Source organism: Phodopus roborovskii, unplaced genomic scaffold, assembly GCF_943737965.1.
Source record: "Phodopus roborovskii unplaced genomic scaffold, PHOROB, whole genome shotgun sequence".
In the NCBI taxonomy this organism is placed as follows: Eukaryota; Metazoa; Chordata; class Mammalia; order Rodentia; family Cricetidae; genus Phodopus; species Phodopus roborovskii.
The window spans coordinates 3,967,912-3,995,772 of NW_026126578.1; the positions used below are offsets into that span (position 1 = coordinate 3,967,912).

At 37.7% G+C, this 27,861-nt stretch overlaps 1 protein-coding gene across 1 annotated transcript in view; it reads left to right on the top strand.

Moving 5' to 3' along the window:
* The window catches only part of Grm7 (glutamate metabotropic receptor 7), an 803,889-nt gene that overhangs the window by 556,952 nt on the left and 219,076 nt on the right, over nt 1-27,861 (top strand). The window contains 1 exon segment of the mRNA XM_051203689.1: nt 5,665-5,804. Coding sequence (XP_051059646.1) covers nt 5,665-5,804 — 140 coding nt within the window.

Genomic DNA, 27,861 nt, shown 5'->3' on the forward strand with positions numbered 1-27,861 from the left:
CCCTTGGGTGGCACCATCCCGAATGTGCAAGGCCCTTTCAATTCATCATTAATCAAGAAAATGTACTCTAGGATTGCCTACAGGCAATATGATGGAGGAACTTTCTCAATGGAAGTTCCTTTTCACAGATAACTCTACCTTGTGTCAAGTTAACAAAAACAAACATTAAAAATAAACCAGAACAGCTAGTAAATATGCATTTTGGAGTTGTTCACAATTCTGATACTAGCTTTTGCAGGTAATAGAACTGAGAAAATTTTAAATGCATAGTATATATTGAACCTCATGTCAGAGCAGTAAATTAATAGAAATTGTATATGACTAAAATTGCAGATATCCACACAAATTTATATATATTTATACAGATAGGTATCAAAATAGATACACATGAAGATATGTATATGTGCCTTATGCTGTATATATCTACCTAACTATTCGTCAAAGATGGCATCTCAGAATAAATAAGAATACCTAGAACTAGGATCTTATTAAGAATATCTTTTTCAGTCCGAAATACCAGAACTCCTTGCAGAAATATATATATATATATATATATATATATATATATATATATATATATTGGTTTACTTTCTTCATTTCCAGTTAATAAATGAATGTGCATAGAGAAGAAAATATCTGGCTCCCACTTTACAACTATGAAATTGCAGGGACCAATCTATAATTTGCATCTCTGCAATCTGCTATAGAGAATTCTGCTATCCTTTGCACAGTTAAGATTTTGACTTTTTTTTATAATCATAAAAACTTCTCCTAACACATTGGTGAGAAATGCCCTTTTCCCCTAGGAGCATATCTTTAGACCAGTTGAGTATAACTCAATAATTCTGACCTTCAAATTCAGGGAAAATGTTGTTTCAGGAATTGATAACAGTGTCTGAAAAGTATGACCTCAGCCCCTCCAAGTAGGTAACCTCTTAAGAATGCAAGTGGGAGCTCTTTTTTTCCTTCTGATCTTTTTTTTTTCTTTTTTCTTTTCTTTTCTTTTTTTTTTTTTTTTTTTTTGCATCACAAATACATGCAGACACCTGAGTGCAAATGCATTCTAATTGTGTCCACCCTGACTAATTGGGCTAATAGAATAATTTCCTAATGTAACTTAAAACAATCTGGTATATAAAATTCTGAAATAATCTCTGTATAACTAGATAATTTATTCAGGAATATGCCTATAGCTAGATTTACTGATTTCTAGGAAAGAAATGGAAGTTAGGTGTATATTATAAAAACAGAAAATATCAATTATTTTGCTTTCCTATCTAGGTACATGAGACGCATGTTCACTTTATCTGAATCTGTTTGTGACTAGTTTGAAAGGATGTTATAGAATTTCTAAAGTATAAATTGAAGTTGAGTTCTAAGTGGGCTTCCCCTCTTTCTCTCTCTCTCTCTCTCTCTCTCTCTCTCTCTCTCTCTCTCTCTCTCTCTCTCACGGTCTGTCTGTATATCAAACATAAAAATTTAAAAATAAAATATATAATCCCGTAGTTCACAATGAAGTTATGAAGGGTAATTCTGTGCCAGCCCTGTCTGTGACTGTGCTTTCATGGGCTATAACACGGCCTATCTTGGCTGGTAGCCCTAGTTCTTTTACTTAGAGTTCCAGCATTCTGTCCCTCACACCTTACAGATCTCTGCAGGCAATCACCACTCTGATATCTTCTTTCCTTTTCTCTGGACTTCTTTCTTTCTTTCTTTTCTTTTTTCTGTTCTCAAAGTCTCTTGCCTATTTTCCCTTTTAATGAGTCCATGAGTAGGTACTTTTAAAGGGAAATGTAAAAATGGAAAAAGAATAAAAAAATTAAAAAATTTAAAAAAAAACACTCCGGGAATAATAAGCCCATTTCATTAAAGAATAGACTCAGAAGGTCAGAGGTACAAAATACACTATTAGAAATCATCATTTAGATAAAGTTTTCATCTCCTCTACTATAATTTTGAACATGAACTTTAATAGGAATGGAAGAGGCATGACAAGAATCATTTTCCCTCATGTAGATTTTGAGAAGGGAGAAAGATTAGTCCATGTGTCCTGTTCTGATGAAGCCTGAGCCAGTGAACATGAGAGTGCTTGGAGCTCTGGGTCTCAGATGTTCTTTCTATCTGATCACAAAGTGTGAATGGCCCCAGCCATGCAATTTAATGACTAGAAAATGCTGTATAAAAATAAAGCACAAAATGAGTCCAAGCATCCCAAGTGAGAGAAAAGACTGGGCATATGAATAGCAATATCTTGCTGCTCAGTGACAGGACTCACATTTCCACATTTCTCCCTGATGACATGCAACATCACATTTCATCTATTGTCCTTACATACCTGGAATATTTGCTAAAAAGCATGACACCATTGTTGAAAATTCTGTTGTATCATTTGTCATTTGTTGTATCATTTGTTACACACGCTTTGTGTAACCCAGAAAGCTATATGTCACAACAATAAAATGGGGACAAGGATATGAATTAGAGACAGAGAGAGAGAACAAGTTAGGAAGTTAGGGAGTATGGGAAAGGCTAAAGATAGAATGATATGATTATATTATAATTTCAAAGAATATTTTTGTTTGTTTTGTTTTGTTTTCGAAACAGGGTTTCTCTGTGTAGCTTTGGAGCCTCTCCTGGAACTAACTCTTGTAGACCAGGCTGGTCTCAAACTCACAGAGATCTGCCTGTCTCTGCCTCCCGAGTGCTGGAACTAAAGGCATGTGACACTACCGCCTGGTTTCAAAGAATATTTTTAAAAAGAATTGTGATGAAGTGTTTTTAAATCTGGTGATTTTTTCTTGACAAAGCATAGAAGCAGCAAATTGAAATTATTTCTTTCACCACAAACAAACCACTGCCTCAAATTGGTGGGATCTGAGCAATATTCACAGACTTCTGGTGCCCACTCCCACTAAGGACAATATATTGCTATACTGCTGTTTGGTAAATAGAAAATGTTTATAGAAATGGGAAAAAATTTAATTGGATCTCAAAAGAGCAACACAAGTGCACTAAAAAAGCTTCTGTCTGCCTAACCAAATCTATAAGTTATTTCTGGTCTTCAAACAATAAGGAAATAAACACTGACAACATAAACACTATTCAAAATCATTAAACAACTAGATTGATGCTCCAGCAGTTATGAGTGACTACTGCTCTTTCAGGGGCAGGGGAGCAGAGTAAAGTTTCCAGCACCAATACTGGGTGACAGACAACTGTCAGAAACTACAGCTCCAGGGGGGACCAACCCACTCTTCTGCCTTCCACACATACCTGTACATGTGGCATAGAGTCACACAAACACTCACATTCACAGATCTCATTTTAAAAAAGCATTACTATGGGGTGACTGTTACCTGAGGGCACAGGCAGGAGTGTGCACACTGTTAGGTTATTGCATTCAGTATGCACACTAACCCTATGGAAAGGCATCACAGTGGCAGACAGTTGGCTAAATTCAAATAATTTACTCAAGTCACACAGATACTGCGAGATCAAACTGTAATATAAATCTGTCTCAAAAATTCAAAAACCTTTTACTAGGTATTATTTTGGTTTAATTATCTGTGCTATCTGGTGGCATTATCTGTGTCACAGACAAGAAAAGTTTCCCACCTGAATTTAAGAAATTTCTTAACTGTAAGATGAGGAAGGTTGGTGTTCTGTGTCCTCCAGCTGTGTTTTTAATTCCTACCTAATCACCCCCCCCACACACACACCTCTAAATATAACCACAATCTAATGTCTTAAACAATGCACATGTGCCTTACTTTGGCTTTCTGTTGCCCAAGTGATGATTACCATGTCCACAACACAGCTCAGAGGAAGAAAAGGTTTATTTCAGCTAATAGGTCACAGACATCACGGAAAGACTCCAGAGTGAGAGATAAAGACAGGAATCTGGAGGCAGGAACTGAAGCAGAGACTACCACTTAGGAATACTGCTTAATGGCTTGATTTCTGGCTTACATTAAACTATCTTTCTTATACAGGGCTAGATAACCCTGTCTAGTGATGGTATCTCCTAGGTTAATTAGCCATCAAGAAAATGACCCATAGGCCAATCTGATGAAATACACTCTCAATTGAGGCTCCTTCTTCCCAGGTGTTTCAAAGTTACCAACAATTTAGCCATCACAACATGGACTAGCTCATATATCTTCAATATGGAAGACCACCATAGATTTCCCAGGACCCCTATAATGGTGAAGGCAAGTCTATTATCCTTCTGAAGACTGAATAAAAATCTATTCCCTATTGTTTCATAGATTCTATAACCCATTTCAGTTGTAATGAATGTCTCCAAACACACCTACTTTTGTCATAAGACACATATACACCCACACATACACTGCTTTTGGCTCCTTTTGTGTCTATTTTAGTTAGACTGGTGTAAGAAAATTGGACCAAGTCACATTATACAGGAATTTCTATACATGTTAAGGCCATGAACTCTGTCACATCATTACAGAACAGGCATATTGGGACCATTTTGCATCCCATCACAAGCTATGATTTTCTTTTCTGAAATTCAGATCTATCATAAAATCTGTAATTCGTAACTACAAGAAGATATGTACCATAGATGTTCCTTTGTCCTAGCTATGATGTTGTATCATTCAGTAAGATGACACAGTTCATATAGCTCTTAAAACCCAATATAGAATCTCTCTTTCTGGATGTGGGTTTGTTCTTAGTGTCCGGTATTCATGTGCCTAATAAGGTGTCCTCTACCACTCACAGCCTTATCTCTCACATTTCCTTTAAAAATGCTTTCTTACTGAACCTGGAGCGAGGCTGGCAGCCAGAAAGTTCAGGAGACCCTTCTGTCTCTGTTTCCAATAGCAAAGTTATTACAAGCATCAGACAATGACACAATTTTACAAGCTCACTTTTGTATGTGCATCAAAATATAAATGTGAAACACCTGCCTAATTGAATAAATTGATATTTCAGTTCTTTTACTACAGAAGGAGAGGTGCTGAGAATTTGAATCCGTGTTCTCAGATTTGCTCAACAGATGTTCTCACTTGCTGAAACATCTCACTTTTCATCAAAAGTGTACCTTTTAACAAGACCTAATTAAGTAAGGCTTGAAGATGAAAATAATGTTTATGGACTATCTTCCAGGCACACTGTTTGGCATTTACTTCCTACATGCTCTCTCTAAATTAGAAATAATCAATATAAGAAGTACTTAAATTCAGTCAGGGGAGAAACATACATTTAAGTGAATTATTTTGGTTATTTGTAATGATGTATCAATTTTAACAATTACTATTTTTGAACTTACTCTTTATTAATTTCAATTTAATGTGAAGTACAAAACAAAATAGCCATCATGAATATTGCAATCACATCTAGCAGCAGCATTGTGTTAAAACATATTTTTGTCTCTGAAAATTAATTCATGGATTGATTTTTGCTTATGAGAAAGCTTTAGAAAAAATCTTCAGAAAGATCAAGAATAGAGCCATGCAAAGGAACAGAGATGTTTTCTCCCAACATTCTGTTACCATAGTGCAGACACTGTAGAGATGACCTGCCATTAGCTGGAGAGAACATTAGAGACCATATTACTAGGAATACAGTTAGCTCCGAACTTCATCACTCAGAAGATGGAAGGAATCTTGCTTCATTCTGGCATTTTCTTGTGTCCTTCAGGTAGTGCTGGCACCCCAGTGATGTTTAACAAAAATGGGGATGCCCCTGGGCGGTATGATATCTTCCAGTACCAGACAACAAACACCTCCAACCCTGGTTATCGTCTCATTGGGCAGTGGACAGATGAACTTCAGCTCAATGTGAGTTCTGATTGTTCCTCTCTTTTCCTGGTATGATAATAATTGGGGTATTAATTTGTCAAATAGATATTTGTTTCCTGTTTATGTGTTTATGCACATATAAATGGAACTTGCAATTTGTTCCAGGCTCTGTGATAACCCATCCACCCACAAATACTGTAGTAATGATGGTAATGATGACAATAATTGTGTGTATTGGGTTTGATTGAGGGGAGGCATGCATGTCGAGGTCAGATGGCAAATTGAAGGACTCAACTCTCTCTATTTACCATGTGAGTTTCTAAGGTCAAACTCAAGCATTCAAGATTGGCAGCAAATTCCTTATAACTGCTGAGACAGCTTGATGGCCTAGCATTGAGTTTGTATACTAGTTTTTAATTCTGTGAAATCCTTCATTGAATCTTACTCATATTTCTAATGAGTTACATTTTAAAAGCTTATTTGTTAAGGAGACCAATACCTCTCTCTTCCTTTTTCATTTGATAGTAATAATTTTTTTATGATTTTATCATTCCATTTTAAGCTTTTGTGTTCAGAATTACCTCTTAACAATACCTTTGTGTAACATTTCTATTTTTCTATACAGTGTGTCCTTAACTGAGCAGCTGCTTGCTTGTCAATGTCCCTCTTAAAAAGAGAACACAGTCACTCTTACTCCATCTTTATGTCCTCTTTGGTCCTTAACTGGATTGGCTGAGACACATGCAAGCTTGGGGTAGGGAGGACTGTGAGAAGGATAATCTGCTTTACTTAGTCTCTGACTCAGATATTAAATTTATCTAGAAATAGCTTTGAAGGTATCCACAGAATTATATTTTGCTGAATACATGTATGTTCTGTAGTTCAATCATATTAACATATAACATATAACATTAACATATAAAGTTGATCATCATAGTTACCATCACAGATAATTAATTCTGTATCTCATTAAAAGAGGGTATATGCCTGTGGCTTTCCCCAGTCTGAACCTCAGAGACACTGTAGCAATTAATGAAAAAAGAGGCTGACACACCCAAGGTATATCTCTTTTTGGTGTTATGATTAGCACAAATGTGATCATTCAGGAAGAGAAGTCAAGTTAAGTTTGAAATGTGTAGGAAACTCACAGTCAGAAATAAAAATAATAGATAACTTGAGGTGAAAGGGTGGAGTATGACAGCTAGATCTAGGAACTGGTCAAAATACTGCTGACCAGTTATCTGACGCACACATTGCCCTGTGCTGACTTCACTTACACATGTCTGTTCTCTTTCCTTTGAGGAGTGCCACCCAAATGACTACGTTCTGGTGTCTGAGAATGATGGAGCCAGTTAGCAGAAACCAGTCATGGCTAAGGGCAAGAGTAAAGAAAGCGGCTGAAATTAGGCCAAATCCAAGACACACCAAACTTATATTAAAAAAAAAAATTTAAAGGAAAAAGCCTTTCAGAAGGTTAAATTTAGAACTTAATGATAAAAAGCTAGAATCAAGTTTGATTTTGGAAATTGTGACTAGTGACTAGGGAGTCTGAGACTAGTAGACAGTCTGAGGCTAGCATGGGATACGATAGTGAGACTTGTGCCACAAAATCCTAAATAGTAATAATAATAATAATAATAATAATAAAAATCAAAGCACTGTTTCCTGCCTAATTGTTTTTTAGTATCCCTGTGGTACAAATTCAGTCATCCAAGTTTAAAGGCATATGCCTAATAGTCAAGACTTGCAGCAATTTGGCTTATGCAGAAATTATGACTATATATTAGAGAGGAAATTAAATTTGTTCCTTAGTGTTTCTCAGGATACACTTCAGCACCAATGCTAAGTTTCGAGTAGGTGTGACTTTTCCATGTCCATAAGAATGCCCACTTGCCCCTTACATACCAGAGTGTAATCTGGGAATCCTTAAGCAAGCTCATTTTGTTTTAATTGATACCATCCCTCATAATAATTGTATGTAATTTTCCAATCAGCAAGTTGTTATTGTTTTTTTTTCCTTACATATCCTTCCTATGATAGGTACCATGAGAGTTACACAGTGGAGATAAACAAAGGCAACCCCACATCTCACACCTAGCATACAGCTATAAGGTACACAATAGAACAAACATGCATGCAGAAATTACAATGTGTGGTTGAGAGGTGATGGGAAACAGGGCAGTGAAAATGGGAAGGGAGGGATCTGAGGGATGGGAATCTACCATTGTGAAAAATATGAGTGGTGGCGGGTCAAAAGGCTTAGCCAGAGATAGTGAACCATGAGAAAATAAGGAAGAAGCCGTAAGAGGTATGGCACTAACATGCAGTCATATTAATGCAGTTTCCTGTACATCATGGGAAAACCACTTAATTTTATTCCTCAGATAATTTAAAATCTACTTCAAATTAAGGAAAGGTGTAACTATGTAGAAACAAAATTTTTAAAAATTGGTTTATTTTAAAAATTTAAAAATAAACATCACTTTGAGACTCTAGAAAGATAGCTCAGTGGATAAAGTACTAGTTGCACAAATACAAGGTCCTGAGTTCAGTCCCTAGCCCCTACCTTTAAAAAAAAATGGATGTGAGGCATGTGCTGTAATCTCAGTGCTGGAACAGCAGAGACAGGGGCATCCCTATGACACATTGGCCACACAGACTAGTATATTTGATGAACACAGGTTCTAATGAGAGAGACTGTCTCAAAGAACAAGTTAGACATCTCCTGATGAACAATGCTAGAGTGATTTTACCTATTCTCTCTCTCTCTCTCTCTCTCTCTCTCTCTCTCTCTGTCTCCCTCCCTCTTGCTCTCTCTCTTTCTCTGTGTGTGTCTCTCTCTTTCTCTTAATTACTGATTGCTGGGCAAATAATGAATTGGAGGTGGAAAGAGTAGGAGCAGAAAAACCATGTAAAAGTCTTTTTGCATTTTTCAGAGCAGAATGAGTGGAGAGCTAATCACCCCTCAATATCACTGTTTGTTGGAGCCATCTGTAGGTTCATAAACTCTAGAAAGTGAGGCTCATCCCCTGAGTATGATTCATTAGGTCTGAAGCTTAGGTAGAACCAAATGTTTGCCTTTCTAAGAAGTCCCAGGGGAGAGCTAATGACCCTTTGAGAATCCTTGCCTGAAAACTCTATTTGTCCATGAAAATGAAGCAAAGTGAGTGGTAGATATATATTATGTGAAACTCTTTATGGCTTCTGGCAGTATGTTAAAAGAGATGGGATGCTAAGAGTGGGAGAAATGGAATCAAGAATATAAGTTATTTGGAATTTTTAAATATGTGGTACTTCCTAGATCTGGAAGAATAAGATGAGCATAGAGAAAGATATGGACATACAGCCACACAAAAAGTGGTGCCCACTACTAAATCTATAAATGGCTTGAAACTCCACTAGTAAAGAAATACAGAACAGGAAGGACCCCTTCAGGCCTTGACTATCTCCTTGAAAATAACACTGTTTTCTACTACTCTACACTGAACCAAGATTAAAAATAGTATATCCACAATTCCTATAGAGTTGAGTGAACCACATGCTTGGGAGTTTTGTTTGATTTCTGGGAGGACAATCAGAGATCTCTGACCTGGCACTGAATGAGTATTTCTTTGTTACATTTTGTAACACCAGTGGCAGTGTGTTAGGGTAAAGAGAACTGGCCATCCAAATCTCACATGGATGTCTTAGCTTACTCTTTGGTTGTATGGGAAGTATAATGAATGACTGAGGCACAAACAAGGCCATTTTGACAAGAATGACCAATGGCAAATTCAGATGGCATAGCCACTGAGTTAAGTGGTCGGAATAGGAGGTCACTGTGAGAAAACCTGTCATTGTTAAAGTGAATATAATCATTTAAAGCCGGTGATAAAAATAAAAAGTAATTATAGTACCCACACTAAACCTCACTCTACATACACGGAGATTCAGAGCCATGGTCCAGGTGTCCCATCTGGTGACTGGTCTCCTGGGTAACATTATTTTGTCCCTGCTGTCCCTTTTGTAATGCCTGTCTGTCATGATTCTTTTATATTTTTTCTTTAACAGCTAGCATGGAATTTAAGCAAGCATTTCTGTTGGTTCACTTTCTTCTTTTCAGTGGAACAAAACAAAGCATTTGAAGTAATGCTTCTACTTCTCATTTACAAAGACTCAAGGGTGCTCTTTCAATCCCCAGCTACATCTTTTCTAACAAATGAAATTTTTAGGAGTGCTTCCTCTGAGGTCAGTAATTGCAAATTAGTTTCTGAGCCAATGTACTTTTCAGTTTTCAGCATCCCAATGCCGCAAACCAGGCTGCCCAGCTTTCCAGGATGTGCTCTTCCTGAATGTGGGTGCCTATTGGTGTGCTGTCTATTACAGAGCATCTCATGTGCCCTTCCAACAACATTGTAGCTCTAAGACTCTGTTATCCCAGATCTTAACAAGATGACTATGTGGTGTGATGCTAGAGTATTTCTGTGTGAAAATAAACCCAAAATTCCACAGAAGGGAAATGGAAACAAAGTAATCATTTACTCAGCCATTTGAAAGTACCTACAAAAATAAACTTGACTCGGTTACTCGTGTTTTTATTGTACTATCAAGATATTCCATAAAATAACTTCATGGGAAAGAAGGGACAAGTTTTGGGTCAGGCAATGACAACCCATGAGAATGCTAAGATAAGCAGAGTGGGTCCCTGTGTTCTGAAGAGTCCAGACTGCAATGAGGTGATTATAATATGCATAATATATTATAGGACACAGAACTATTGGCTTAAGGAAACCTATGATCAGCATCTTAAAGGGTCATAAGTATTTTCCTTGAAAGAGTTGAGGGGAAAAATGCTTGAGAATGAATAATGTGGTTGTGTTTCAAATTTTAAGTAGATGTCAGGAAAAAGAAAGAAGTGGAATGTGTGTGCTTAAACCTTTTCTATGCCTATATTTAAAGCACTGTTATATATTCGGTATAGAAACAAAAGTGATTGTGTTTTGTTTCAATGTATTCACTTGAATAGGTATATGCATTCTGTAATGGTAACAGTGGAAAGGATATAACCAAGGAACGGTTGCCTGCCCCAACCTGAAATCAAGTTCTTCCCTTTCTTAAAAGTGATTTTCTTTTAAAACTATCATCTTTAATTTATCTGGAATTAGTAGGAAATTCAGATATGCCCAAAGGGTTAATTATGGAAATAGCTGAAATTCAAATAAGAGAACATTAATGTTTTAGTTTTTTAAGATTTATTATTTTCATTTTGTATATTCATATATTTGAGTACATGTACCACAAAATCAAGAAAAGAGGGTCAGGTACCCTGGAACTGGAGGCAGAAACAATACTGGAATCAATTTAGAGTGTTTTAGAATAGCTATGTACTCTCCTAACCACAGAACCATCTCTCCAGCTGCTTTTAGTGCTAGTCTTAACGGGAAAATTACTTGAGGTTTCTTTCTCTTAGAGAGGAAGCCAAGGGAATCTTGCTGAGCACTATACAAATGATTCAAGTTATCCCAAGGTTACCTGTTCTTTGCTATAGCAGAATAACATGGGGGAAACCCTAAGGATTATGGGGGTTTTCAGCTATTTTGTTAATAATTTCCATTGTATTGAACTTACAATTCATGTTTGGATATTCAAAACTGCAGGGATTTAATCCAGGTTGGGGTCATATTTTATGCATGTTAATAAGCTAAGCATTTTTTTAAGTTAATGTATACATCCATGGGGAGTGAAGATAGGATTTTTTAGCACCCATATCTCCTTCATTAGCCTTTGTTTCTATATAAATGGTTTCCAAGTTCCATGACAGCAACAATTCAGCCTAAGTTAGACAGTGAGGGCATGGTGATGCTAAGGTATGTTTAGCAAAGGCTGTTCACAGATAAACCACTGCATGGCCACTACCCTGTTTGGGTAGTCAACATGCTATTTCTATGTATAACAAATGAACACACCATCGGGAGCTTGGGGAGCTTGTGTTTGAGGCTACAGTGTATAATTTCCAGGGAAAAGGAACCAAATCTCATAAAGAGAAACTAGATCTATGTCACACTATGTGAGCCTTAGAAAGCCCTTCATTAGAAGCTGTTTGAATGATTTCTGAGATCTTCTTTTAGTATCACATTGGAAGAAGAATTCAAGTAACATAGGATTCACCTACAATCTTGTCATCATTGTAAACAACAAAGAAACAGTAGAGTGTGGGGAAAAACACAGATATCCCCAATACTTGTCGATGAAAGGCATGGTGGTCAGGAATTCAAAGCCAGCCTGAGATACACTGGCAGACCCTGGGTGTCATGAGTATAGGTGCCTCCTTTCACTTGGGGTAGGTAATTGGGGGACAGCTGATGACATGAGTTTAGTCACTAGACCCTGCAAAGTGGTAGGAGAGAACCAACTCCTGATAGTTGTCCTCTGTCCTCCACAAGTACTTTCATTGGCACAGGTTACATGCATTAGATTAATTAATTAACTGATTAAATTTTAAATTAATGGGCTAGATATACCTTAACGGTAGAATGCTTGAGTAGTATGCTCATGGTCCCAGGGTTCATCACTAGAACAAAAATAAAAAAAAAAAAATAAAGAAAGAAAGAAAACAGAAACTAGGTCTGGGCATTGGCTGAGAATGAAAAAGAAATGTAAAAGTTAAACTCATTTTATTGGGCAAAGGTTTTCATGGCACTAATTAAAATTTAATACCTAAAGTTTTAATTTTGTTGAATACTAAATCTTTCACATTCATTAGAATTTTCACCGCAGCAGACATTTGAGGAATTAACAATAGTTGATTTCCAAAATTAACATTTATTAAAATTGGGAATTTATAATCATGTACCTACCTATAAGATTACTAATCACTCTATTGTATTATAATTACAACAGTAAAATGTTTACTAGAAATATAATCACCATCAATTCATAATGTACTTGATTAACATAGGGCAATAGCCATACTTATAGCAATACTGGCAGAACAAAAAATATGTTCATTTTGATAGTACTTCAGGTGTGGAGAATAGCTAAGTAGTTAAGAGCATTTTCTCACTTGCAAAGGACCCAAGTTCATTTCCAGCACTCAGATTAGGGGGCTCACAACTGCTAGTAACTCAAGCTCCATAGAACCCATCATCTTCTTCCAATATCCATAGCCACTGTGCTAGAGTGTAAATAGACATAAAAAAAAATTCTAGCACTTCTTCAGCTTCAGTTTAAATTATTTAATCAACTTGGCTTGCTACTTGTCATCATTAATAGTTCTTTTCTTTTAACTTATAGTGTTATTGGTGAGTAATTAGGTCTAAAGTCTATGGAGGTGTTGTGTAACAGACTTTTCCTGGATAGACACAACATACAGGTCTACTCATCCTAGAAAGTCTAGAAAAGACCAAAGTGAAGGCTGTCCTGGTGTCCAATTTGTCAAGACTTTTCCAAGTGCTTGTTGTCCTGCACTTGTGACATTTTGGTGACCTTCTCTTTACCACCTAAGGCTCATGAACCTCCTCTTCCCTGTTGAAGGTAATATTTCAATTTGGAGGAATGCTACAATTCAGAGGAGCATGCCAGACAACAGAAGGTAAATGAGTCAAAATTCTACTGTTAGCAGCTTTAAGTTAGAATTACAGTAACTGAATTAAATACATATAAAATAGTTGAAACAGTAACTATTCAGCACTCCTTGGCTACTATAGCAACAATGATAATAATAATGAAATAGTGATAGTCCCTAGTGTGATCTATAATTCTTCAACAGCTTAATTTCTAGTGCTAAACTAATGACTTTTCCTTATAACTCAGCATTTGCCTGTATACTTAGCATATAGACATATCTAATTAAATATTAAGTGAATGGGGAGATAAAAAACTAATGTTTTATATAAATTACAGAGCATGTTAATTTTAATTTAGCATCCCAATGACAAGTTTAGCCCAGTCAGGAGTTCTGCATAACTTAAATAATTTAATAACTTGCTTTACAGCTGAGAACGTTGTGTGCACCTTTAGAATCCCAGCACTAGGGATACAGAAGCAGATAAATCAGTGTTTAAGTAGAGGCCAGCCTAGTCTACATAGAGAATTTCAGTCCAGCCATGGCTATATATTTAGTCGTGTCTCAAAAGGAAAGGAGGTTGATTGAGCACATAGGGTCCTGACTCTTCTCTAGGAGCTCTGTAGTTATTTTTGGGTCACAGAAATATGCTGGCTTAGTCTATAAATGATAAGTAATAAAGAAAAGAAGCAAATGAAGAAAAGAAATTGTTGGGGTTTTGCTCCCATTGATTTGTACTTCTGGAAACTTGCTGATAGCTCCTTGAAAACATGAGATGGGATTACTGCTCTTGGAGCATCATCTCAAGTACAGAAGACATCAGGTACTTCTGCTTTCAGTGGAGTGCAATAATAAGAAAAGGATGAGGCATCATTGTATGTGTTGTTTCCTTATCTCCCCTCTATATAGAGGACAAATGAAACTATAAAAAATATAGGGGTAGAGTGATCTGGTCTATAATTATGACTATCAAGTTGGGAGCTCCCTGAACCTCCACAAAGAGGCATGCTCTCCGAACAGATGTCATTTAACTTGCTACCAGAGAGGCAGGAAGTACTTCCATTTTTCAGCATATCTGATATAAAATACAACAAAAGACATTTACACATCCCATTGTAAACTGTCTGTATTTGTCAGCTAACCACATATGAGAACCCACACAGAATGTAGCAGGCATGCTTAGATATTAATGACTTGGTGTTCCATTTATAATCAGATGTATATATTCTTGGCTTCTCTGAAAGGTCACCTCTGGCAATAATATGCCTTATTCCTGCCCAACAAATGCTGAACTGACTATGTCAAAATCACAGCTTTTCACTTTAGACAGGTTTAAGTTCTCTTATGACCACAGACCCTCACTCTCATCCACTTACTTACCTCCACAGAGTACCCATGCTTCACACAAACATACAGTTTCATTCACACAAGGTAGACAGTAAGTCCAAGCTGACTTCTACTAATTTGGCTTAAGCATATGCTTTACTTCTTATTTACAGCCTCTGGAAATTTTTTTTCCAGAAAATCAACAATAATATATCAATAGAGTTAATGGCCTAAAGCAACCATAAGTGGGTAATAATACTTTTTGTAGAGGGTCAATAACTGCAGTACGTAACAGACTGATACTTTCACAGAAGACAGTAGCTTTGTTTGTGAACATCTTTGTCCCTAGTACAAAACATGTTAGAAAGGAAAGAGACAGCTTCTCCCTTGATTTGTTAGCATCTCTTCTTGTAACCAATGGTGTATATCTGGGCTCTTTCTGTGTGTGTCTAGAAGATTAATAGTATTTATAATTATAAATATGGCTCCACAAACATGTGCATTACAGAACCCTGAACTCCCATAAATTCTTGTTTGCATGGTAGGCATTCAAGCAAATCACTTCATATTTATTTAAATACTCTGGGCTTGGCAGGGAAATTGTTGTATTTCATTACTATTTGCATTTTAGACTCAGGCAAAGTATATATGGAAAAGGGAAATAAAAATGAATGGGTTTAGAGAGCTCAGCTAGTCTATCAGGAACTCATCCTAGTTATTGCTAATCTAACTGGGAAATTAAATAATACAAATCTATGTTCCCCTATCTCTGATTCCTTTGTCACCAGAAAGCTAAAACATGTAGAATGGTCTTCCTATTATTTTATATTAAAATATAGGAATTATGTCAGAAGTGTTTGCAAATAACTAGGAGATGAGAAAAAATTGGGATACCTACAGAAAGTACCATCTGGGTCGCAGCCTTTACCATTAAGTGCTTACCGAAACTGATGAGTAACATCCTTTGTAAGTAACATTTCCATCACTGTGGCCAAATACCTGAGCTAATCTGCCTATGAAATGGGAGGGTTACTTGGCACATAGTTTGGGGTTTTGAATCTATAGCCCACAGGGTTTTTCCTTTGGGGATATGGCGCTAGACTTTCCACAATGACCCAGAATCTCCTATCATGATACACTTTTTAATTCAGTTTAGAACAACCTAGTAAGCTGATGCTGGTTTAAACTTCTAGATCCGGACACTAAGTGGTTTATTTTAGACATATGTAAGTACAGTATACACTTGGGAAAAAAAGTTTAGTGCTAGCAATTATCTCAATTCCATGTGCACAATAAAGCTTAAGGCATGATTACATCAAACTCTTTTACAAAGTACATTTAACTTCCACATTGAAGATGAGTTCTTAAGGAACTAGGATCTGATGTGGTCTCATCATATAGATAGCATAAAGGTCATGAGGCTATAAACTACATGTGACATCTGCCCTAAGGATGTGTCTTAATTAGGGTATCTATTGCTACAATGAAACACCATGACAAAAAGCAAGCTGGTGAGGAAAGGTTTATTTGGCTTACACATCCATAACCCTGTAGTTCACCACTGAAGGGAAGCCAGGACATTAACACAAATGGGACAGGAAAGTGGATGGCAGGATCTTTTGCAGAGGCCATGGAGGGTGATGTTTACTGGCTTCCTTCCAAGGCTTTACTCAGTCTGCTTTCTTCATTTACTTTTTTTTGTTTGTTTTGATTTTAAAACAATCTTTTCTAATTTAACATACAAATCCCAGTTCCCACTCTGTCCCATTTTCCTGTTCCCCTCTATTTTCTACCCATCCCACCCCTCATCCACTCCTCAGGGTACGGCTTCCCATGGGGAGTCAACAAAGTCTGGCACATCACCTTGAGGCAGGACCAAGGCCCACCCTCCTATATCTTGGCTTAGTAAGGTTTTCTTAAAGAACCCAGGACCACCATCCCAAAGGTTAGCACCACCCACCATGGTCTTGGCCCTCTCCCATAAATTAATTACTATCTTATGGAAGCATTTTCTCAGTTTAGGTTCTCTTTTCAGAGGGCTCTAGCTTGTGTCAGATGACATAAAGCTAGCCAGGACAGATGGGTTCTATTGACTGAGAAGCAATGCTCAAGATGAAGGTCTAGGGAGGAAGAATTTGGGTAAATATTTTAGCCTGGGAGATTTGGGTGTGGCATGCCCCTCCCTACAGGTAGCACGGATAACCAGGCTATTAGCACATCCATTCCCAGCCATCTGTGTGGGAAACATATTCACAAAACCAACCCCTCTGTTGAAGAAACAAGCATGCTCAAACTTCCTGGTTTCTCTAGCATTTATCTGTGAGCAAGAGGACCATGTGCCCACTGTATGACCCAACCTATTTAGCTTTTAAAATAATGTCAAGTAATTTAACTGCCTAGGATGGGCGCTTTGCAAATACATTAAGAATACTACAACATGCTAAGAATGCATATGAGATTTTTGCTTATATTTCCTATATTTGTGTTTCGTTTCTACAATGAAAAATAAAAAGCAAACAAAATATTTAAGCTACATAACTCTGATTTAAAATACCACAAATTCTGGAGCTCAAAAGGTATCTCACTACTTAAAATCACTTGCTACTCTTGCAGAGGACCTAGATTTTGTTCCCAAACTCCACACTGCAGTTTATATTGTCCATACCTCCATTTACAGTGGATTTGCCATCTTCTGGCCTGTATGGTACCTGTAAAGTGTGGTATATGGATATGCATGTAGGCAAAACATTCCTACATTTAAAATAAAAGTAAATCAATCTTAAAATGCCCCATCACTAACTTGAATTTCTAGAAATCAACAACCCACCAGTATTCTCACTCTTTTTTGCAAAGCACTTAGGAAATTCTATTCAGATTCTTCCTTTGGCTGAAATAATTCAGTTCCTTATATTTCTGGATCTGATGTCCTTGAGTCTCCACAGGCAGCTACATCCATATCATAGAAGCAGCTTTGGATTATGACTCTAAGGCATCGAGGACAGGTCTAATATCCTGGTCCTTTTGCTTTTTATATCTTTCAGCACATTTAATGTTTTAAAAATGTATGTTTCAAGTATGTGTATGTGTGACTTTGTGTCTGTTGGTCTGTACATGTGCACTGTTCCTGGGAGCCAGAAAAAGGCATTAGAACCTCAGAAGTTGAATTATAGGTGGTTGTAAGCTGTCTGATATGTGTACTGGGAATGGAGCTTGGGTCATCTGCAAAACAGTACATTCTTAACAATTTAGCCATCTTGCCAAGCCCGATTGGCACATTTCTTTAACTCATCTACCATCTCACACTTACATTTTGAAAGATCTATGTAATTGAACTACGTAACTGAGGTTTATCTTTTGAATTTTAAGGTCCATAACTTCATTTCACTTGCAAAGTCTCTCTTGCCATTTAATATGATGTGTTTGAAGGTTTCAGAAATTAGAAAGTGGGTGTCTTTGTGGGAAAATCGGAGACACTGGCTATTTTGCCTCTAGTCATTCTTTAGTATATCAAATGACTTTACTTTTCTGGGAAGGTTAGCATATAAATATTGGAATTTCATTGCAGAGTTGCTATTATTGTGAATGTGTATAAAAATTATGAAATTTTTGTGTGAATATGAGTGGTGTCAAGTTGATATAATCTCTGTTTCCATATCTGGAAAGTCTCAAAGAGAAAACACTAAATAGAATAAAGAAACTGGATCCACTTGACTTTAGGGTACATGTCCAGGAATTTAGATTAATATGTCCAGAAGTTAATGAGTGAACTCACCACAGGAGACTTAGCTGAGTTCCAGGAGACACTTCTGTTCATCTCTATCTGTTTTCAGTCTCCCTATCTGGGATATAACACAGCCTCCTAACTGAGTGGAACTCCCAGGGAACTGAGATATGAAATCATAAAATATGATCAAAGTACAAAAGGTACACTAATCTGTGGGTACAAAAATAAGAACTGATGTCAGAGTTCATTGCTGTGACCATTTATTAGGATAGTACTATGTCCCCCATTGGGGCCTATGACCTCAAGGATATGGCTGAGAGGCTACCCATGCTCCAATAGAGGGTCAAACACTCATGCATGTGCAGTCAACTCTAAGTGGACTCATTGACTTTAAAAAGTATAATAGAGCACTTAAAGTTGGAAGAGAAGAGGGGTAGCATTGGGGAAGTACAGAAGCGGGGGGAAGGAGTAAATTTGAACAAAATTTACTGTATGCAAGTATGAAATTCTTGAATAATAAATAAAAGGAAGCAATTAATGTTCTTCACTGTTATTTCATGCCACCTGCTCTGAGCTCATGAGCTCCTCTTGTATACAGTTTGATAATCTTGTAGTTATACTAAATTATATTTCCCAATCCACTTCACCCCAGTTCATGTTTCCAGTGACATTTGAGATCCAAGATTCCCAAGTAATTGTCTTCCATTGCATTCAAAAATGAAAAGAAGAAAAACATGTTAAAAAGATGGTCAAGTTTTTAAAATACTAAACATAGCTACCATGGGAGCCTCAACTCCTTGTATAATAGGTAAGTGGAAAGCTGTAACATTCTCTCAAATATGAAGAGCACTGAAGCTATAGAATATGATTGAATGGTTGAATGCTAATGATTCCCTGCCTTTTGAATCGCACACCCACCCACCCAGGGTCCCAACAGCCAGGTTGATAAACCAGAGGCATTTTCTTTGTTCATTGCTCAGTGCAGTAAAACAAAATACCACCTTGACAGAGTCTTGACAACATCTCAGGAAAGGGAGGACAGAGTCACTTGTTTTCTGACTTAGGTTACAGATGAAGTGCTATCTATCGGTGCAGGTGTCTTGATCACAATTAGAGAAAGTATGTTACACTTTAACCTTAGTTTTGAGTTTATGAGCAAACAAATAAAACAAGAATGTTTTTGAAGTAAGTCTTTTCAAAGGCAATTTTCTGAGTAGAGGGTTTTGCTTACTTCAATAATTCGTTGTCCTTAAAAGGTGTTTTACTCTGGAGTCAGTGAGTTCCCAGTTGCTCAGGTCAGCTGTTTCTGTGGGTTTTCCCAGCACGGTCTTGACTTCTTTTCTCATATTATTGCTCTTCCCTCTCTACAACTGGACTCCAGGAATTTGGTCTAGTGCTTAGCTGTCAATTTCTGCATATGCTTTCATCAGTTACTGGATGAAGGCTCTATGAGATTGTTTTTAAAAAATTAAAAAAGAAGTCTTCACATTAAAAAATATATATATTTACTCTTTAAAAACTACTTATTTTCCTGAGAATGGGGTACTCTTTACATAAGTGTTTAGTCAAGGGAATTACTACAACAAATGATCAAATTATTTGTAGTTTTATTTTGCCAGGGGAAATACCTTGTAATCATCAAGTCACAGTATTGATAGTTTGAGTTTATTTGACTGTTGTAAGTAAGCTAGTTATTTTGGAGAGGATGGCTGTATCAGGATCTTCTAGTATAGTCTAGGAAATATCTGCTCTTACTGAGTAAACCTTAATAGAGATCAATGGTAACTATAGAAGGACTTTCAGATTATATGCTAGTTACTTTACATTTTCTTGACCAAATGCCTGCACTCAGGAGGCAGAGGCAGGCAGATATCTGTGAGTTTGAGTCCAGCCTGGTCTACAAAGAAGCATGCTTCAGGACACCTAGGGATCTTATCTTGACATAACCCCCACAACCACCAAATAATAAAAGACAGGTTTACTTTGTCTCATGTCTCAGGAAATGTATTCTATCATGATAGGAAAGGCATGGCTGAAGGCAAGGCAAGGTTCATGCAGGGTGAAACCTATGGCAGCTTCTTTCTACCTATAAAAAAAACTAGCCTAGAAGCAGAAAAAGCTTCAACCAGAACCATAGGGAGACTTTAGCTTTCAAGGCCATAGTTAGTCACCTGCATTAGCCAGAAAGACCCCAATTCCCAAAAGTTCTGTAAATAAGTACAGTAATATCTTCACTGAGAACCAATTGTTCAAATGCATGAGCCTGTTGAAAGACATTTCACATTAGAATTATGACAAGCTCTTGGGTGCCACTACATCTGGCCATATACAGGGACAATGTTTACTTAAATCACAAGATTTAGTAAATAAATTCCATTGGCTTTTCAGTTTCAAAACCCAAATGGAGCAACTTCGGATCTAGGGATCATCATAATCTGTTCCTAACATTTACATAATATAGAACTGATACTACCAGAGCCCTCCTGTGTTTAAGTCACTGGATGTAGCCATGTCCCAAATGTGGCTGTAGTCTCAGGTTATTTTTCCAGGAATTCTTGATGGAAACCCCATCCCTATGCCATCCCTTCAGTAAGGATGTAAATCCAGTGCTTTTATGTATCTGATGCCTACAATTAGCTTCGCAAATGAAATGAGAGATGTAACCCATGCCCCATTCATAGACAGGATTGTCCTTGGAGCAAAATTGCTGCCGCATTCATGAGTTCAGCTGAGCTGTCTATGAAAAAAAAAAAAAACATTGTAGCTGGCCTTGTAGACTGCTCATATTCCCTCAGAAGGAGGGTGGGGAAGATTGTAGGACCCACACCCAAATGTAGTCTTCCCTCCCTACCAATAGTATCAGAGAGAAGATAAAATTATACAAGCTGGAAAGGATGAAGAAAGGAGGATTCATTCATGTGGCCTTGGGGAATGATGATCTAGGCTGTGTCTGGCAGACCCTCTAGAATGGCTGCATTAAGGTCACCTAAACTGATCTGTAGATAAACCAAATCAATCTATTTGTTCCCCTAGAAAGAAGTCTGTCAGAATTTTTTCTCAGTTTACCCTTGGGAACTTGGAGGAGGAGTTGATGCTATTTAAATCTTCTTCAGGCAGGGAATTTTGGTAATAACTACCCATCCCCAAATCCAAACATCTGAATGTTAATCTCCCAGTTGTGCACATTCTTAATTCTACTTTTCATTCATGGAAATGAGTGATGGCTCATGATGATTTCACAGCTGTATAGTAAATTTCTTATTGTTAATCTGGAAAGAAGGCTAAGTGAGCTTTTAATGCTAAAGCTCACATGTTTCCATTAGGCTGATTGTGTAGCCCAGAGATAAAAATCCATCCTGTCTGTTCTGGTGAGACATAAAGAGAAAAGTCCAGGGGAGAGACTTGGGAGCATCTTCCAACTATATGCATTGTATTTTAAAAGTACTTGCTTACACAGCTACCTGACCAAGCTCAAGCACATTGTACATGGCTTCTTCAATTAGCACTCTTCTATTTACCCATAGTGAGTACTATCAGTCAATCTCAAGAGCCTTCCCAAGAAAGAAGTAGCAGTGTCAGAAGAGGAAAGCAAAAAGGATGCAATGGGGAAATTATAAAGTCTAAATTTCTCATTGATAGCAAATGTGTTCTTGATTGAGTGTGTAGCATTCTGTGATGGAGCCTTTGAGGTGACTGAATGAGACAGGACCTCCATCTTAGCTGGGACTGTGATGCCTTCTACAGAAAATCATGCCTTCTGCATAAGCTTTAACATACCATTGCATATGCATTAGAGCACTAAGTGGCTTCCTGAAATGACCAGAATCATTTCTGCTTCTGTAAGAAGCTAGCATCGAAGTTAGTGAATAGTCAGTTATGTAATCCAAATGTAGTTAAATTTTTTCCAATAACTATATAGATCACCTTAGCTGTAAATGGAAATCGTTTGGGATTCAGTCAATAATACCAGATTAGGGTGTCTGCAGTATGACAGAAGGGGCAGAACCAAAAGCTCCTTCCCTCTCTCTCATCACTGTTATTGTTACACAAATGAGAGCCATTGCCACTTGAGGCAGCAATGATGAAAGGAGATTTGAGCAGGAGGCTAAACTAACTTGCTTTGTAGTCATTACCTGACAGTTCTATAGCTAAACGATTGACGATTTCACAGCTGTCTCATAGCTTTTTCAATGTCTAGTGTTTTATTAGACTCTAGAGTGTCTGGGATCATTTTGATAACTTGTGTCATCAAGATTCAGGGACTAGCATTGAAATGCTGTCTTTTACCGACCTGTGCTTTGTATCTAAATTTGTTTTTAAAATTATCAGAAGCTACAGTACTCAGTGGCATCATTTTGCAAGAAAAAACTACCATTGATCATTGTGGTCAAATCTGCTTCTCCCCACTTACTTATTCTTTCTGAAACATTGAAAGAAACTCAGTACAGTCATGTTAACAAGCATGTGCTAGCATTCATATGCAGTGAACACAGGGCAACTGTACAAATCTATAGAGTGAAGCAATTTGGTTCGGTATGAATCCTGAAATTTGCTGCTTATTGAATGTGTATTTTGCCTTACCCCTCATTTCCTTGTTCTACATATCTATGTAATGGGACTAATAATGCTCCCCAACCCATCATCACCTTAATTGTACTCAAGACTTTAGCTGGTGTGATTGACAGCTGGTGTGTTGTTGGTATTTTCCTTTGTGTGTATTTATATGTACATTGCAAGCCTGAATGTTGTACATATGGATGTGTTCATTGTGTGTGTGGGGGGGGTGGGGGGGTGTATGCATGCACATGTATGTGTACATATATGTAATCAATCTTCCTTGTGTTCATTGGTAGCTATCTACCTTCTTTTCTGGTACAGAGTTTCTCATAGAACTCTGTTGCTCTAGAATTCTGGTGAGCAAGCTGATTAGAGAATCCCTGGAATCTGCTTGTCTCTGCCTCTCTAGTGCTAGGATTAGAAACATGTCTGCCTTTTTAACGTTGCATTTTGGGTTTGAATTCAGGTCCTCAGATTTGCCTAAATAGTACATTACTGACCACACCATTTCCTGAGAGTTGTTGCTATGTTTTTGGAGACATAAATGGATCATGCTACTCCCTATACCATCCTACCATATGGTTGTAGACACCAGTCCCCACTTCCTGCCTTCTCCTTTTGCCTAACTACCCTTCTGTATACATTTTCATGCATGTGACCCATTCTATCCTACTGCATATACTCACACCCAGAACAACTCCTTCCTTGACCTCCCTGACTGAAGCCTCCCATTGCCACATTGATATTTTGTCTTTAACTATTCCCAAACTATTCTTCCACTGCACTGTATCTTTAAGGACCTATCACAGTATCAGGCACCATGTCACTTCTTCAGAATGAATTAGTGTAGAGGTGAAAATTCAGATCTATCCTCTGGAACCAATTTTATATTCAGAGAGAACACTGAAATTCAGATTGTAGATGACAGAACACCACTAGCTTACATTTAAAGGGTGCTCTCAAAGCAACAAGAAGTCTGGCTGTCATTACCACAACAATTTGGGGAACCTCAGCCTTCCATGTTACCATGGACAGCAGAAACAGGATGTAGGAAGTGGTCTTTAGCCAGAGACAGAGAAAGAGCTAACCAATCCCCCACCCTTTCCAATTCTGTGTATTCCTGAAACGTCTCCCTTTGACTGTGGTGCCAGATGGCTTCTAAGATGTATACACAGTGATTAATTACTTTCAAAATCCATTATTTTCAACAAAGCAGACACAGGTATGTAGCTTGAAGGAACAGATTTCATTATCTGTGTTAGGTGACTTCTTCAAGAAGGAATTCTCTGCCAGCTAGACAGCTTTAGGATGTACCCTTTTCTCATTTGCATTATTTCTTTCTGAAATATATGTCTATGTTGTTTTAGACCTTTTGTTTGTTTCACACTTTTCTGTGATCCACACAAAGGGAAATATCTATTCCTTTCTAAGATTTAAGCCTTGTGAAGCTTAATTTGAATGTTCTATATCCCTTCTTCCAGCCATTTCTCATGAGATTTCTAGTTTCCCTCCTCATTCTCACCAAAGCCTAAATCTTTCCATTGAAAGGTAAAAATCATATGGAAATGCCTTAGCACACATTAGTTTCTACAGTAGTTCCTACAATGGGTGTTGGTGACTAATGGTAAATAGCAAAGCCTTGACTTGGCTTCATGCACCTTCCCTTTCCCACATGTCAGAAAAGATGATGTACTTGGTATGAAAAAGTACCAATCACAGTCCATGCTGAAGCAAATGAGATCTTGGACTTCCCCCCTTACTCATTTGCTATGCTTACACATCCCCGATGGGCATGGTCCTTTCTTCAGCTCACCGAATGTCATACTGACAGCATTGTGAGCAAACATGAAATTGTAGCCTTAGTATTTGCCACACCTTCCATAAAAATATCTTGGGGAGCTACTGACCTGTTGAAAGACCATATGTTCCTGCCCCTCTTTGGTGGATGTCTTCACTGCAGTGGGCTCTGCTCCCTCAGTTCTGGAGCAGTGGGAAAGATATTGCCTGGGTAATTGCTCATAGCATTAAAGTTTTATGCTGGCCAATGGATCAAGGAGACATGATTTCAGCTGAGAGATGAATGGGAAGTTTTGAAAATGAAGGGGAGAGAATGAAGCATGGGGTCTAGTCAGTGAATATCTTAGCTGGCAATCAAATTTTTGCCAATAAGATTTGGTTCCAAACATTAATTACTGGGAAATTCTGGGGATTATTAAGAAATAATTATCAGCCCTAGCTGGAGGAGGATCCTGAACCTATTGAACTTAGTCATATATGAATGACCCCCCAAGCCAGCTGGAAACATTTCAGGGAGGCTATGCAGGGTATAGGTTTGAGAAACACCATGGTCAATAACTAACAGGAAGAATGATGCTCTCTTAATATTCAGAATGTCACTAGTAAGCAAGATGGGTTATCTTAACTTAGTCTCACTTAACTTCTCCAGGCATTCAGGAATATATATATATATATATATATATATATATATATATATATATATATTTCTTAAAGGAGCAATCCTTTTGTTGTCTGGTTATTTGATTCTCCTCTTATTTCTCAATGCCCTAAAATATGGCCATCATAAACTTATGGTTCAGTTCAGCAGTCAAGACACATCCTCCAGCAAACTTCTCTGGACACTGATGAATCTGTATGTAAGGAAGGGATATCAACACTGCCCTTACTCACCTTTCCCAATAAAGCAGAATATGAGATTTGTATCTAGTAGATGGTCCCCCCCCCAAAAAAAAAAAACATTTAAGAAAAAACATGTAAGAAAGAAGGCCAGTGAAGCCACAAAAGGAAAGATGCCCCTACAGAGTGCCAGGCTGGACACTCCTATATGTGTTCTGTGTCCTGCAAGAGACTCAGAGTGTTCATTTCAGCCTAAGTACTGTGGGAAAGAAGCTAGTAGAACTGCCCAAGAGTTCCATGCTTTGGTGTATCGAACCCTAAGCTCTAGTGACAATCTCCACAGCACTCATGTCATGTCAACACTATCACAAAACACCCTCAGGCAGAGCCACATTGCCATGTCAACAGTTGTTGCTGAGTGTCTGCCCAGCAGTACTGAGGAGGTATAGCAGGTGAAAGCTGAGGTATGCCAAGCAGACATGGGTAGGCCACATATAATGCTTCTAATCCCCCAAATTTCTCCATCTCAGAGAGTTTACTTTATTCATGCAGAAGAGTATGTTCCATGATAATAACTAATTATATTTAACTTTCAACCACCCATTTTAAACCTGTCACCACCAGACAACCTGCTAGCTTGTTTAGCCCTCATCACTTCTTCACAAGGTTGATGTTATCATTCATTTTTCAGATGAGGAACTAGGTCCCCAATGGCTTTCTTGTGAAGTCTTTCAGACAATAAGTTGGGATGAGGAATGAGTTCAATAGTCTGCCTCCAGATTCTGCATTCATAACAACTCCATATAGTCCCTGGAAATATCCCTGTGAGCAAAAGAGGAAAATATTGCCTAAAAAGATGCTTATGCTTCCATAAAATTTAACTAAGTCTAACCTTTATTTTTATTTTACCACTCAGGTAATTTATGTGATGCCAGGAAGAGTCCTAACAAACAAACGACTTGACATTTTTCTTCATTTAGACCCTGCCCATTCATTTGCAGTGCACAATGTAGCCCTTGCCCATGCGATTTCTGTGCACAATGGAGTCCCAGCTTGTCAGATGCAGATATAATCATCAGTCAAGTGAGGTGACTGAAGGTCTCCTGTGTGCAAGAGCTTTGTTCTCAGAGCTGCCGGTAGTCCCAGAGAGAGTAAGACAGACAGCCTCATCTATCACAGAGTCTAACTAGGCAGTACAGATGCTCAGAATTACCCACCTAAGTGGAAGAAACAAAATCTAAGCATGAACATGTTTGCCAGGCCCTGCAAAATAGCAGAGCTGTTTTCTTCCCCCTCCTGACTGCACATTCTTTGGTACTCACTGATGAAAAAGCCGATTTAGTGCAACATCTTAGGACAAAGAAAGTCACAAGGAGGGTGAGAATAGAAATAAACATGAGTCCTATCCCAACAAGCCTTACACAGCTAGAATAAAGCTGGTGTCCCGTTGTTTTATGATGCCAATGTAAAAGAGCTGGACAAAAGCTACTTAAGGGAGAATGACTTATTTGGCTGATGGTTCCAGGTAACAGTCCATCGCAATGGAGGAAGTCACAGAGGCAGGAACTCAAGAGAATGCATCACATTACACCCACCACCAAGAGCAGAGATCACTGCATGTGTACTCTGATAACAAGTACATATCATAACACAGCCCACACATACACATAGGAAGGAATCTATTTTCTTTTTTTAATTGTTTGAATGGTGTTGGTTGAACACTATTAAATGTTACCTATGTCTTCCTTTTCCCTAATCTCTCCTTCCACCACTATTACCATTTGTCAAGAGACTAGGGCATGTGGCCACATATAACCTCACACTATGCACAACAACTTATGTTGTGCAAGTTGTTTTTCTTTCACTTTTATAAGTGCAAGTTGGAGGAGGGATTGAAAGTGTAGATTAGTAGTTGCCAGCTCATTGGACTCATATGAGAGTAAGAACTTGAGTCTCCTCACGCTGAAGTATAAGGTTGTGACAGCAACATTCTCTATCATAAGACTGTTTTTAAGTAGTTCTGTGTCTTGCTGTGGGATCCTAAACATTTGCACAGATAATTTAGGTGGAAAGCATGGATGTTTGGGAGTACCAGCCAAAAATATGTACATATATATTACCTTAGTTCATCATATTTCAATTAGTATTCTGTTATATATTATGAATATATGCTCTTCATAGAGTCATTTATTAGGGTCACATAGATGCTGAGTACTTAAACTTCACTACAGGTGCCTATAAAGATGGCTCAAAGATTATGAGTGACTGATTATGATATCCCATTTCAGAAGCAACCATTAACACAGCTGCTC